The following is a 13,151-nucleotide window of genomic DNA, read 5'->3' on the forward strand; positions in this document are numbered from 1 at the left end:
TCTAAAGAACTTTGATAAGAGTCATAAAAATACGGATATTGGCTAGCATCAGCTCACAACTTGCTCTGCTCAGCTGCCGACTCAGCCGCAATCTCGTCTCGCAACAGACGGCGCAAAATCTTGCCAGCTGGAGACTTTGGCACCTGGTCTACAAAGCGAATTCCGCCCCTCAGACGCTTGTAGCCCAGTACCTGCGGCTCGTACCAAGCTTCGATTGCAGCCTTTGCAGTCTGTTCATCCATCGTCTTGAGTGTGCCGTCTGCTTTCAGCACAATGTATGCGCGAACGTTCTCCGTCGTGCCTTCCTTCTGCAAGTCAGGCACTCCAACTACTGCACAGTCAACAATCTCTGGATGTGAAAGCAAGATGCCCTCGATTTCGGCAGGAGCCACCTAAAGTCAGCAATGCCGTAATAAAAGTCGCTTACTTGGAAGCCTGAACTCTTGATGAGCTCCTTGATGCGGTCAACAATCCACAGGCGGCCGTCTTTGGCGGCAACAGCGACATCTCCTGTTCGATAAAAGCCATCCGCGGTAAAGAACTTTGCATTCTCCTCCTCACTCATACCCAGATACCCGGAAAATACATTGTCTCCCTTTACAAGAAGCTCGCCTCGTTGTGTCTCGTTCCTGAGATCCACTACAGTCGCAGGTACAATCTCTTCGTCGGTTTCCAGGTTGACAATTTTGAGCTCCATGCCAGGCAGGGGATAGCCGCAATCGCCACCAGGCTGGCCAGGAGCAGGAATGCCAAAGTTTCCTCCGAAACTAGCAGCACTTCCCAAGCACACAAGCTCAGACATGCCCCACTATCGATTAGCGTGATTTTTTTACATGCAATCTTACCATCTGTTGAATTCGAATCTTGGGATTGATTCGCTTGACGCAGGCATCTGCCAAGTCTTGGCCACACGGGGCGGCACCCACAATGATGTGCTCAAGGTAGCTAAAGTTCCGTCCCTCAACCAAAGGGTGCCTAGCCAAAAGCAGAACGATAGGAGGAGCCACCATAATCTGATCTGGGCGAAACTTTTCCAACAAGTCAAGGTACGCTGGGAGGCTGAATTGCTGGAGGATGACTGACGTAAAGCCATTGTAAAGAGGGTCAAAGATTGATCCAAACAGACCAGCGGCATGAAACGAGGGAAAAGCACCCAACACAGTGATCCGCCTGTTGACGTCTTGCATGTGGCGCTTGTGATGAGCTGCATAGTGGTACTTGTGTGTTTGGGCAACCACATTTTGGTGCGTCAGCATCACAGCCTTGGGTAAGCCGCTGGTGCCGCTCGAGAAGCAAATGAGGGCAAGGGATTCGTTGACGTGGGAACCTCGCGGCCACTCAAGTTCCGGTCCATCAAGCAGCGCCGTCCAAGAATAATGAGATTTGTCCGTGGGTGTGGGCATGTCTCCACGAACAATGACCGTTAGATCTGGATGATGCTGCAAGACGCCCCTGACAGCGTGGTAAAATTGTGCATCGACAATGATGACCTTGAGTCCAGAGATTTGAATGTACTTGAGGATATCCTGAACAAGCGATTGCGGATTGATTGGGACAGCTTGGCCGCCTGCACACATGATGCCAAACAACATGACTGGATAATGGACACCGTTCAGGGACATCAATCCAACACGGTCGCCAGGCTGCACACCCACCTTGTGCTTGAGCGCATGACCAAACCTTTTGAAGGACTCTCGCGTTGCCCCGTACGTCAGAGGCTTACTGTTTGGATCGTTGTCCCAAAAGACGATGCGCGATTCTTCATAATTGGTAGCGGCCTTGTCGAAGAACAACGAGAGGACATCAGTTTCGGGCGATGGTGGGGCGGTAAAGGGGGTTGGCAGTGGCATTGTTCAATGATCTTGAGTGAATCGTTGGGCTCTGACTTGACTATGTAGTCGCTGGCTGATGACAAATAGCGGAGTGCCATGTTGTTTATGTTTACCCCTGAATTGAACTTGAGCAGTGTCCCGGAACGATCCATACCCGCACAGCCGCGATTCCGTGTGAACTCAGAGCTTTGCCTGTGCCTTTGCAGCTTCTTCAAGCGCAATTTGATCCCGTAGCAGCCGGCGCAGAATCTTGCCACTCGGTGACTTTTCAATCGCATCGACAAACCGAATTCCGCCAACGAGTCTTTTATAGCCCATCACCTGAGGGTTATACCAGGCTTTGATTTTGCGCTTGCACAGCTCGGGATCCATTTGCTTCAAGTCACTCCCAGGCCTGAGCACGATATAAGCCCTCACCTTCTCGCTCGTGCCTTGTTTGCGCCTGTCGGGGACGCCAACCACAGCGCAGTCGACAATGTCGGCATGCGACAGGAGAATACCTTCGACTTCCGCAGGAGCAACCTGGAAACCAGAACTCTTGATGAGCTCCTTGATGCGGTCCACGATCCAGATGCAGCCTTGCTGGTCAGCGACGCCGATGTCTCCGGTGCGATAGAAGCCATCGTCCGTAAAGTATTGTGCCATCTCTGCTTTTGGCATGCCTAGATAGCCTGCAAACACTGATGGACCCCTTACCAGAATCTCGCCTCGTTGAGACTCTTGCACTGGATCAATTTGTGCAGCTGGGTGGATCTCTTCGCCATTCTCAGGATTCACCAACTTCATCTCGAGGCCTGGTAATGGGAAGCCGACAGCGCCTGGTCTAGCTTTTGCCGCAGAATCATCGAGCATGCAAAACGTCGTTGCACAGCATACAAGCTCAGTCATGCCCCACTACTGTTAGCTTGACCTTGATGATGAGTTTCATACCACTTGTCGAAGCCTTGCTTTTGGATTGAGCCGTGCTACACATGCATCTGCTAGCTCTTTGGAAAGTGGCGCTGCGCCAACGTTGAGCCGTTCTACGCTGCTAAAGTCGTAGCCTTCGACAGCTGGACTCGTGGTCAACAATAGGACAATGGGTGGAGCTAGTCCTAGGTCAGTAGGCTTGTTTTCCTTGACAAGTTGCAAGAACAGTGGTAGTGTGAAGGATGGCATCAGAACAGATGTCGCACCGGCGTATGCTGGATCAATCATAGAGCCCCTGGCATGTCAGCAAAGTTTGGATCAAGAAAACATACCAGATTCCGGCTGCATGGAAAGGTGGAAATGCCGAGACAATGATATTGTGTAGTTTGCCTTCGTGCATGTGTCTGGCGTGCTGTGCTGCGTAATAAAACATGTGCTGATTCGCGACAATGTTCTCATGAGTCAGCGTAACGGCCTTTGGCAAGCCACCTGTGCCACTAGAAAAGCAGATGAAGGCTGTAGACTTGTTGACGGCTGGCCCGCGTGGCCATGCAAGCTCTGAAGAGCCACCGAGCAATTCATCAAAGCTCATGTGTGGCTTGCCTGATTTTGACGGAGGGACTCTGCCACGTACAATGACAGTCAAGCCTGGATAGTGAGGTAATACTCCCTCAATCGTCTTGTAAAACATGTCGTCGACAATGATGGTCTTCAGGCCGGTAACCTTGATGTAATTGATGACATCGTTTGTAAGGAGCATTGGATTCATCGGAACTACCTGTGCACCAGCGCATAAGACTCCAAAGAGCAAACACGGGTAATGTGTGCCATGTAGAGACAGGATGCCAACACGGTCGCCCTTGCGAACTTGCGCTTTTTGTTGAAGATTGAAGCCAATCTTTCGCATAGATGTGCGGAGGTTTCTGTACGAGAGAGGTGATGCACTGGCCTGAGCCCCTTTGAAGATGACTCTGTCAATTGGAAAACCTGTTGCTGGCTTATCAAAGAGCAAAGAAAGCACGTCCGTTGTTGGGATGGCCGGAGCCTTGAATGGCGTTGACAATGGCATTTGATTGATTGGTGCTCCAAGGACTCGTGAGCTCGTCGAGTATAACGCACAAGGCAGAGCGGAGATGCAATGGTTGTGGTAGTTGTCCACTTCGGCCTCTATCGACTGATATATTCGCGCGTCGATCGCCCCGCAAAACGTCCACTTCCCCAGATTTCGGAAATGCTGCGCGCCGGTCGCCGAATTTCCATGTATTTGACCTCGAAAGCGGGTCTGATCTGATCCGATGGCTCGTGTGCATGGTATTGTGATGAGAGACTCTACAGCTGTGGCAGCTTTGCACTTTGCAGCTTGACACTTGCTTGAAGATCCTTTGCCAATGACAGGAAGGTTCAAGCATACATAATGGTGCTTCCTTTCGCAGTGACGTCCAGTCAGCATGCTCTCCGCATATCAGGCTCTCCGGATATGGCCTTGCTCAACAGTCAAGTGAGCTCCATTGTTGACGCTTTATAGCATCCAGCGGCTTGAGCTGATCGTTTGCACTCGGCTTGTGACGAAGCTGCTGTAGCAGCAGACAAGCAAAGCCTTAGAATATGACACGATCATACCGCTCATTTTATGAAGCATATCGCAGCGGCCAAGAACAGAACAGTCTCAAACAGCTTTACAGCTGTACAGAGTGTCTGTCTGCAGATGTATGTCGATGATGTCGTCGTGAAGAGCGGCCGAAGCTCGCCCATCTGAATAACTTCCCCTACGGCGACTGAAAACATCGCTCGAGCTCGGTCTTCACGCCCGTGCCCTTACCTCTGCTGCATCTGCATTGCTTTTTGTTGGTCATATGCTACAGCTACATCTGCAATGGGCAGCATTTCTCCAGGCTCAAGTGCGGCGCACGCTATTCTTGTGCCCGAGGTAGAATCTCACATGCTCAAACGCTCCGTCACAGCTGCTTCTGGTGCGCCGCCCATTCACACACTGGAATGGCTGCCCTTCTACCGTCGGCCATTCGGCGAGTACATTTGTGATACGCTGCCAAGCAATCTTCTTGTCTTTCATCTCGTCGCAACGGGCTTCATCGTAAGCACCCAGCTGGTGTAATTTAGCTGACCAGAGACTGGCATTTTGGATGCAACCACATTTGTTGAATTTGGTACCTTCACATCAAATCAGACTGGTAATACAGTGTTGCTTGGTGTGCTCGCTTTAGGTCTAGGTGACCAACAGTACAAGAATCGCCTTGTTGATACGGCCGTTAGCCTGTCTAGCTTCCTGATTGCAGCATTCATCTGTGGTCAGATTGCCAATCACATCCATCCAGGACATGGCCGTGCACGGTGGTGGATACTGATGTCTTCATTTTATCAGACGGCGACGATTCTCATCACTGCTGGGCTATTGTTTGGCAAGGCCATTACAACTGGACGACAATGGTCTTGGCTCGTCATTCTTCTGCTTGCGAGTTCTTCTGGAAGTCAAGTGGCCATGGCGCGTCAGTTCTCAATACCTGGTATGGCTCTTTATTAGCTACAGCTTCTAATTGACAGAAATACCCACAGCCATGCTTACATCGCCACTTGTGGACCTCGTTACAGATCCGCACCTCTTCAGTACATCTTTCCACAAAGCACACGACAATCCACGGTCACGCAGGGTCTCCTATATCGTTGCTCTTGTTGTGGGTGTCTTTCTCGGCGCAGGCATACACAAGCATGCTGGGCCCGAGGTTGTGATTTTGATTGCTGGCTGCATGAAGCTCGTCATCCTCCTGTCTTTTCTCGTCACTGCGAGCGAAGCAGAGCATGAAGAGCGTGCCCGGGCCGAAAGAGAGCAAGTGGAAGCTACAGTACAGGCAGCATCGCCCTAGACGGTCAAAATACAACAAGTGCAAAAGATAGAAAGTACTTCAAAGTAGATGATGGAATAGCCGAATTTTGTCCCCGCAAAGTGACGCGACTCTTTGGACACATCGACCTACGACCTGGTACGCATACGTCTCAACGCTCAAGCAAGTCAGGCAAGATGAACTCCCTCATGACCATGGCTGTCAAGCACTTTGCCAACTCTGGCAATGTCAATCAGATCCAGCAACAAGCCGCCCAGCAAAAGCCAGAAGATGCCTCACTTTTCTCCAATGCGCTTTCCATGTTGTCCAGCGGCAACAACAATCACGGCCAAGGCCAATTTGAGGGCCTACAGGACCTAAATGGTGATGGCGTCGTGGATGAACGAGACTTGCAGATCGCCAATGAACGTGCTCATGCTAGCTCTGGCCAGGTAGACTCTTCTACCCTGGGTAAGGCTGGTCTCTTTTCCGCACTGGCAGGTATGGCTGGTGGCAGCAGCGGTGGTCACGGACAGCAACAGCAGCAGCAGTATGGAGGTCAGCAGCAACAACACTTCAACCAAGGTGGTCAGCAGCAGTACAACCAAGGTGGTCAGCAACAGTACAATCAAGGCGGTCAGCAGCAATTCAATCAAGGCGGTCAACAGCAGTACAATCAAGGCGGACAGCAGGGAGGATATGGCGGCCAGTCTCAAGGCCAGCCAAACTTGGTTGCAAGTGCCATGTCGCAAGCTGCCCACCTCTTTGACCAGAAGCAGCAGAATGGTCAGGTCCCTCAGGGCTCCACCAAGCAATCGGCTGTGAACCAGGCAGCAGGGCTCGCCATCAAGTATCTCATGAAGAATGGACAAGCTTCAGCCGTTACTGGCAGTTCGGGCGGTGCGTCGAGTCTGCTCAACATGGCTGGCAAGTTTATGAAGTAGTAATTGATACTGATCATTCCTATACGGGCGCCTGCTCGTCTTCATGTCTCTTGTGGCTCTTACCATAATGCCAATTGATGGGCGACTCTGCGCCAGTAAAGACGAATAAATCATACACGAGCGAGCCAAACAAGCAGCCCAGGATCGGAGCTAGTATACCGCCCCATAAGAACCAGTAGTGATGCATAGTAAACACTTCGCCAGAAAGCGTAACGCATGCTGCAATGACACGAGGCGCAAAGTCTCGGATTGGATTTAAGCTGGGACCCATAGGATAGCCAAAAGAAAAGCCAAGAACAGCGATGATGAGTGCGATGATGAAGGGATCAGTGCCTGTGACAGGTGGGCAATTGGACACGTCTGAAATGGCAAGAAAGCCAGCCATGAAGATTGCAGAGGCAACAAACTCATTGAAAAAGGCACAGACATACGATGTTCTCGTTGGCGCTGTCACGAGTTGGGATGCAGTAGGCCCCAAGGCACTGTAAACACCATAAGCAATGCTACATCCTGCAACAGCACCCATGACCTGAGCAACGACGTAGCCTAAAATGCGCCTCTTTGGAAATCCTCGAAAGACCGCCAGAGCAACCGTGATGGCAGGATTGAGATGAGCATCAGAGATACTACCAGCAACATAGATTGAGAGCATGACGCCGATGCCATAGGACAGAGCAGCCAATTTGTTGGAGCCATCTGGATCAAGGGTGCTCTGCAAAGTGGAAGCTTGACCGATGCAGATAAGGATAGTGGTGGCGAGAAATTCGGCGAGAACCTCCCTGTGTGTGCTTCGGAAGCGGGCCCAATGGTTGGTAGAGTTACTGAGCTCAGGAGAAGGCGTGTCAGATCTACAGTCTGCGACACGAGTATCAGCAATGCCCGTCGATGGCATCGCCTTGCAAGGAAGCTCTGCATCTGACAATGATTCGCAAACAGGGCTGTGTGCCAATTTGCCATGAGCACCATTGTCAAGCTGTTTCGCCGTGCCATGACATTCGTTAACTGTGCGCTGGTCGCTTGATGAACTCGAAAAAGATGGATGCGGCGCAAGAAGATCTGACGGATGACAATCTAAACGTTCGCTGTACTCAGACCTTGCTGTAGAATCTGTCTTGGATGAGTGAAAAGTCATGGCGCCAGGCTCGCATAAATTCTCCGCCTTCAACGACAGCTTGCATCCTTATGTCCGTGCATGAATATCACGTTGATGCCTTGTGATCATTTGCTTCGCTGACCATCAGCTGTCAATGTAGCTTGTTCGCTGTTGTCAGCATCGCACGACGCGTGTCAGACTACTCTAGGCAACGGCGGACAAGATTCTTGTGCGGGTCTACCATTGTTCAATACCACCTTGACGATCCTGTTGCTGCCTGACGTACTCAAAAATCTCTCTAGAAAATTCAGGGTCAATGCAGTAACGTGCAACACCGCTAGATTTCTCTTTGCTGGCCAGCGAGAATGGCTGAGGCTGTATTTGCGACCAGCGACATTGTGTCCTTCTCCATCCAGGGGACCCTCAGGGAATCTTCTCTCTGCAAATTGCTGGTTTGTAACGCACAAGGACAACAGTGTGAGCACGCGAAGAAAAGGACCGCGCAGATCACTCAGGGGCCCGTCGGCATGGCTAGCAGTCAAATGATCTTGCGTCTGCCTTGGAAAGACCTGCATCGAAGTGGATACGTGTGGAGCAAACAGCTAGGAACTTGATCTCCAATTCTTGCGTTGCGGTCGTGCGTTGTGCTCCAGTATATAAAGACGACGCTGATCGTGGTACAAGTAGCTTCCCGAATGACTTCTCGGAGAGCATGGCGGACGGAAGCAGCGGTAATTATTTTTGGTTGAGCTGCGTGTAGGTGCCAGACTTGAACCACTTGTTGTCCGATTGTGCTTTCTTGAGCGCATCGACATTGAGGGAAGGCAACTCGATTCCTTGAACGGACGAGAAGCTGAGCGAACTCTGCATGCCACCGACGCCTCCAGCAGAAGCACCGCCAAGAGTACCCAACCTGGACTGTCCAACAAGGGTTGGTCCATTCTGATGATTTGCTAAAAGTGCTGCCGCTCCCGTTAATTGACCACCCTTCATCTTCGCTTTTGGCAGCTTCGCGCGTGTGCGCTTGTCAATTGTCGGCGCACGGATAGAAGAGGTCGAGCCGACCATGCCCATACCTTCCGTATCGTCTCCATATGATACTTCCGCCTCTTCTTTACCAAACGCCATACGATTTCTCAGCTTTTGCAGCTCGGTGATAGCATACTTCTCCTTGGCTTTCCTCACCTTTTTGCCACCGCGCCGCTTCTTGGCTGGATCATCAGGTGCTGCAAGTGCCTTGACATCTTTAAGTTCAGGCGGTTCAGACAGCTTTTCAAGTTTTTTCTCCAGCTCTTCATGAAATACAAGTCCTTTGTCTCCTGCAGGACTGCCGTTGCCTGCATCGATGCGAGCAGCCAAGACTAGCTTGCCTGATACCATACGCTGCGCTTGCACGCGTACATCTTCAGGAACAGATTGGATGAGTGGAGAAAAATAGAGGTAACCTTGATTGACGTTGCTTCGCGCAAAGCCAACATGCGCGATCTGCTTCTTGCCAATAGAGGGTACATTGCAGGCTGGTAGCCGAGCCAGAGCATTGATACCACCTGCTTGTCCAACGACTTTGGCAGCTGTCGACGGGCCAACGATATTCGACAAGTTGGGCGCAATGATGGTGATGCGTGAAGTCACATACCCGATAATTTTCGCCTTGGCAGCGTCCAGACCAATGGCCATGTCACAAGCGCGTTCAATCTTTCGCAGTTCATCTTCAGTCAGCAATCGGCCATCCGTCGTGGTTGCTGTGACGGCAATGCTCATCGATGTTGCATTTGGTACGATTGTATTGAGCTTGCTTGTTAGTGGCACAAGATCTTCCTGGTTCCCAATCATGCGCACGCACTTCGCATAGTCTAGAGGGTTCAGCACGAGCTTTTCAAGCTCGGGAAAGCGTACAGCATAGTGCTCTTGTAGCCACTTTGTCACTAGTCGCAGTTCGTCGTCCACTTCCAGTGAGATGTTGTTTGCCTTGACAATCAGCTGGTACTCTGGATCCTGCTCGATAATGCCAAGTATCCGCATATCAACCTGTGAGGCGTATTGATCAATCTGACGCAGCACAGACTGCATGCGATCGGAAGGCAAGAGCTTCGCAATGTGGCTAATGTCGTCCGCATCAACAGCATCTGTGGTCTCCTCCGTTGCTACAAGCATTTCTTCATCCACTCCATCATTCTCCTCTTGCTCAGATACTTCGTCTGCCAAGTCAGCGAGCAAGTCGTCTAGATCGGACATGAGTGTCGCGTTGAGTCTGCCGCTTCACAAATTGACGTCTTCAAATTTGGTCGCCTGAACACGAACAATATCCAAGAAGAATAGCTGCCATGGGCAAGAGAACGTCTGATTCAGCAAGGACAGACGATCAATCATCTCGACCGCATAGACCTAGTCATGAAAGAGAAGGCCGTCGATCTCGCTCGCCCAAGAGGCGGCGTGAAGCGTCTCCTGCGAAAGTTGCACCTGCGATGATGCCTGCCATTGTGGATCCGTTTGACGAGTCGTTCTTTGAAGAGAAGATTATAGATCTTCCTGCTGCAAAGAAGGAAGCTGATGGCTGGGAAGCTCTCACAAGAGGCTCAGTACGAGACAAGAAGCCTCAGCCTGATTTGGTCAAGGCACCAAGCACTCGGGAATACGACAAGACAATGTCTATCGGTTCAGGCTACATATTTGGTGACAAGGGTTCAGAATGGCGTATGATGAAATTGCGTTCGCTGAGAGGCTCGGCCAAATCACTGAACCAGCCGGTTGAAGAGATTGCGTTCGAGCGCTATGGCACTCTCGAACGGTACGATGAAGCTCGTGAGGAAGAGCAAGAATTGGAAAGACGCAAGACCTATGGGATCAAGAAGACTCAGCCAACCGGCGACTTGTACCGAGAACGCCTTGCAAAAGAGCAGAAACATGACGCAAAGCTGTCAAGGCACGAGGATCAGGTCATCGAAGACATAAAAGAGGACGAGATGGCATCTCATGGTCATACCATGACGCTTTCAGAGCTCAACAGTATCAAAGCGAAGCTGCTCAAAGCTCAAATGATGCAATCGTCGGACGTGCAGCATCTACAACAACGATACGATGCTGCTGTACATCATTTTGAGACTCAGCAACAAGCAGCTTCAGTAGTTGTGCTTCCGGACATGGACTCACGGGGACAAGCTGTGCAAAAGAGGGAGGAAGACATGACGATTGAAGACATGGTACGCGAGGAGAAGCGAGAGTCCAAACTCATCAATGCCGCGAGACAGGATGCCGATAGAATTGCCAAGGATGGCAAATACAGCGACACTTTGGACTACCAGGACGAGCAGGCGGATAAGCTTGCTCAGCGAGTGCAACGCAAGGAACTGAACCTGAAGAATATGAGCATCAGCCAATACCAAAAGATGCAAAAAGTGCTTGACTCTTGTTCGCTTTGCCACAAGGAGGAAGGTGCTGAACCACCAATCGCTCCAGTGGTCTCGTTGGCGACTCGCACATTCTTGTCGTTACCATCAGCTCCACTGACACGCTATCACTGCCTGATTGTGCCTCTGCAGCATCGAACAAATACCCTCGAATGTGATGACGATGAATGGGTCGAGATTCGAAACTTTATGAAGTCCCTGACCCGCCTTTATGACAATCTTGGCATGTCGCCCATGTTTTACGAGAGTAATGCTCGGCCATACAAGAAGTCTCATGCGGCTATCGAGTGTCTACCGATACCAAAAGATTTGGCTGGCCAAGTACCCCGCTTTTGGCAAGAGGCTCTGGTTTCAGCGGATGAAGAGTGGTCGCAACACCGGCCGCTCATCAAGACTGATGGCAATATGTTCACGCGCAAAATGACGTCCGAGCTAGCTTACTTTCACGTCTGGTTTGATCTGAATGGAGGCCTGGGTCATGTCATTGAGGATGACTCCAAGTGGCCTCGAGGGGACTTGTTTGGCCGTGAGGTGGTGGGCAGCATTCTGGGCCTTGACGTAACTGTATGGCGGCGGCACGCTCAATGGGATGGCAACAAGTCCAGCAAAGAGCTGCAGCAGTTTCAATCGAAATGGCAACGATGGGACTGGACACAAACTTTGCTAGAGCAGTAGACACCAATCCACCCAAAATCATTTGTATTGCCACCAATAGCCGAGTGTTTATAATTTCCCCGACCGCGCACAAGTGATAGACTTGCATTGACTACTTCATCTGTAAGCAGTATGAATGGCGATGCAGTGCCAGAGCTAGGTGCACATGTCAAGCTTTTCCGTGTAACCGAGGGACGTACACGAGACCTGTACATAGCATGCCTCAATGGCCGTTCGCTCGACTTGCTTGAAGATTTGCGGGAAGCATTGCCGCACGATATTCTCAGTGTGATTGCTCGACCGAGCTTGCAGCTACAGCCTGTTATTGACTGGGCGAGATCGCAAGGCTACTTTGTCAGAGCAATCATTTCTAGTGATGCAGCTGCCAGCGAGCTCTTCCTTGGCGACTCCACCATACCGATGCTGGTCAACATGGCGGCTGACACTTTGGTCGCAAACGAGCTGGCTGAGAATCAAGATGTGCTGAGCTTTTGCGAAAAGCAGGACATGAACCACATGCTACCAATGTGCCATAAACTAGGTTCAAAGCTCGAGATTGTCGTTGCCGATGACATGCACCAGTCGGACGTCGTCCTTACAATTGCCGCCTGGCTCAGCGAGGAGGGTATCAAAGCTCGCTTCCAGAGACGCTCCAAAAGGCTGACCTCGTCACGTTGGAAGTACGCAGATGGTGTTGCCAATTTCCGAGATGCCAGTATGGAGCACTTCCCACAAGGTTTGCTCTACCGCTCAGCAGACTTGTCGGGTCTCACTGAGCAAGGTCTTCCGCAACTAGCGCGCTATGTACACACAATCATCGATGTTCGCTCAATGCCTGAAGTCAAGCGCAACGGCACAATTGGACCGCTAGAAAAGACCTTTTCTGACGCGCAGCTTGCTGAGCATGGGGTTGTTCGCCATCATGTACCAATCTTTAAAGAAACAGACTACTCGCCCGATGCAATCGCGCACCGTCATGGCTTGTACAAGAATGGCTCAGATGGCTTCGTCGAAGCCTATAGGGGTATTCTGGAGCATTGCGATCCTGCCTTGAATGCTGTCTTGACCGCACTGATACACAAGAGCATCCGTCAGAAGGACAGGCGCGGTGTGCTCGTTCACTGTTCAGCGGGCAAGGACCGTACCGGCATCTTATGCGCTCTTGTGTTATTGTATGCCGGTGTCTCTGCTGAAGCTGTTGCCTCTGAGTACGAGCTCACCTCCCTCGGTCTTGCTGACAAGAAACGCGCCATTCTCGAATCGCTCTCGCGACCTGGTGCAGATCTCGGTAGTCAGGCACAAGTCGAAAGCATGATGGGCAGCCCAAAGATTGTGATGCTCAAGTCCATCGCAGTGATGAAAGCTGAATTCAGTGGCGTAGAGGCCATCGTCAAGCGCAGCGGCATGTCGGAGGCGGATTTATTGGTGTTTCGGGCGTACACAGCTGAGCAACCTAGCGTCAAGTTGTAGAGTTG

General features: G+C 51.1%; 8 protein-coding genes across 8 annotated transcripts; 4 read left to right on the forward strand and 4 right to left on the reverse strand.

Moving 5' to 3' along the window:
* Positions 1 to 53: 53 nt before the first annotated feature.
* Positions 54 to 1,850, reverse strand: BCR37DRAFT_346650 (uncharacterized protein; the record flags this gene model as incomplete). The annotated part of the gene is made up of 3 exons (XM_040867709.1): positions 54 to 392; positions 428 to 808; positions 846 to 1,850. The coding sequence occupies 3 exons, from the start codon at positions 1,848 to 1,850 to the stop codon at positions 54 to 56; spliced, it is 1,725 nt and encodes a 574-aa protein (XP_040725738.1).
* Positions 1,851 to 2,012: 162 nt separating this feature from the next.
* Positions 2,013 to 3,810, reverse strand: BCR37DRAFT_346574 (uncharacterized protein; the record flags this gene model as incomplete). The annotated part of the gene is made up of 3 exons (XM_040867699.1): positions 2,013 to 2,726; positions 2,763 to 3,036; positions 3,074 to 3,810. 3 exons carry the CDS (start codon positions 3,808 to 3,810, stop codon positions 2,013 to 2,015), a joined length of 1,725 nt encoding a protein of 574 aa, XP_040725739.1.
* Positions 3,811 to 4,552: 742 nt separating this feature from the next.
* Positions 4,553 to 5,695, forward strand: BCR37DRAFT_379146 (uncharacterized protein). Its single transcript, XM_040869197.1, has 3 exons — positions 4,553 to 4,833; positions 4,870 to 5,263; positions 5,301 to 5,695. The coding sequence occupies exons 1-3, from the start codon at positions 4,615 to 4,617 to the stop codon at positions 5,618 to 5,620; spliced, it is 933 nt and encodes a 310-aa protein (XP_040725740.1). The 5' UTR covers positions 4,553 to 4,614; the 3' UTR covers positions 5,621 to 5,695.
* Positions 5,696 to 5,706: 11 nt separating this feature from the next.
* BCR37DRAFT_413265 (uncharacterized protein) lies at positions 5,707 to 6,873 on the forward strand. Its single transcript, XM_040872245.1, has one exon. It carries the CDS (start codon positions 5,776 to 5,778, stop codon positions 6,520 to 6,522), a length of 747 nt encoding a protein of 248 aa, XP_040725741.1. The 5' UTR covers positions 5,707 to 5,775; the 3' UTR covers positions 6,523 to 6,873.
* Positions 6,542 to 7,414, reverse strand: BCR37DRAFT_346402 (aquaporin; the record flags this gene model as incomplete). The annotated part of the gene is made up of 1 exon (XM_040867684.1): positions 6,542 to 7,414. One exon carries the CDS (start codon positions 7,412 to 7,414, stop codon positions 6,542 to 6,544), a length of 873 nt encoding a protein of 290 aa, XP_040725742.1.
* A 936-nt stretch (positions 7,415 to 8,350) lies between these two features.
* BCR37DRAFT_346526 (uncharacterized protein) lies at positions 8,351 to 9,850 on the reverse strand (the record flags this gene model as incomplete). The annotated part of the gene is made up of 2 exons (XM_040867695.1): positions 8,351 to 8,496; positions 8,602 to 9,850. The coding sequence occupies 2 exons, from the start codon at positions 9,848 to 9,850 to the stop codon at positions 8,351 to 8,353; spliced, it is 1,395 nt and encodes a 464-aa protein (XP_040725743.1).
* Positions 9,851 to 10,260: 410 nt separating this feature from the next.
* Positions 10,261 to 11,697, forward strand: BCR37DRAFT_346378 (CwfJ C-terminus 1-domain-containing protein-like protein; the record flags this gene model as incomplete). Its single annotated transcript, XM_040867680.1, has 1 exon — positions 10,261 to 11,697. The coding sequence occupies one exon, from the start codon at positions 10,261 to 10,263 to the stop codon at positions 11,695 to 11,697; it is 1,437 nt and encodes a 478-aa protein (XP_040725744.1).
* A 696-nt stretch (positions 11,698 to 12,393) lies between these two features.
* On the forward strand, positions 12,394 to 13,146 carry BCR37DRAFT_346593 (tyrosine phosphatase family-domain-containing protein; the record flags this gene model as incomplete). The annotated part of the gene is made up of 1 exon (XM_040867702.1): positions 12,394 to 13,146. The coding sequence occupies one exon, from the start codon at positions 12,394 to 12,396 to the stop codon at positions 13,144 to 13,146; it is 753 nt and encodes a 250-aa protein (XP_040725745.1).
* Between the last annotated feature and the right edge of the window lie 5 nt (positions 13,147 to 13,151).

This window comes from Protomyces lactucae-debilis (assembly GCF_002105105.1).
Source record: "Protomyces lactucae-debilis strain 12-1054 chromosome Unknown BCR37scaffold_8, whole genome shotgun sequence".
Lineage (NCBI taxonomy): Eukaryota > Fungi > Ascomycota > Taphrinomycetes > Taphrinales > Protomycetaceae > Protomyces > Protomyces lactucae-debilis.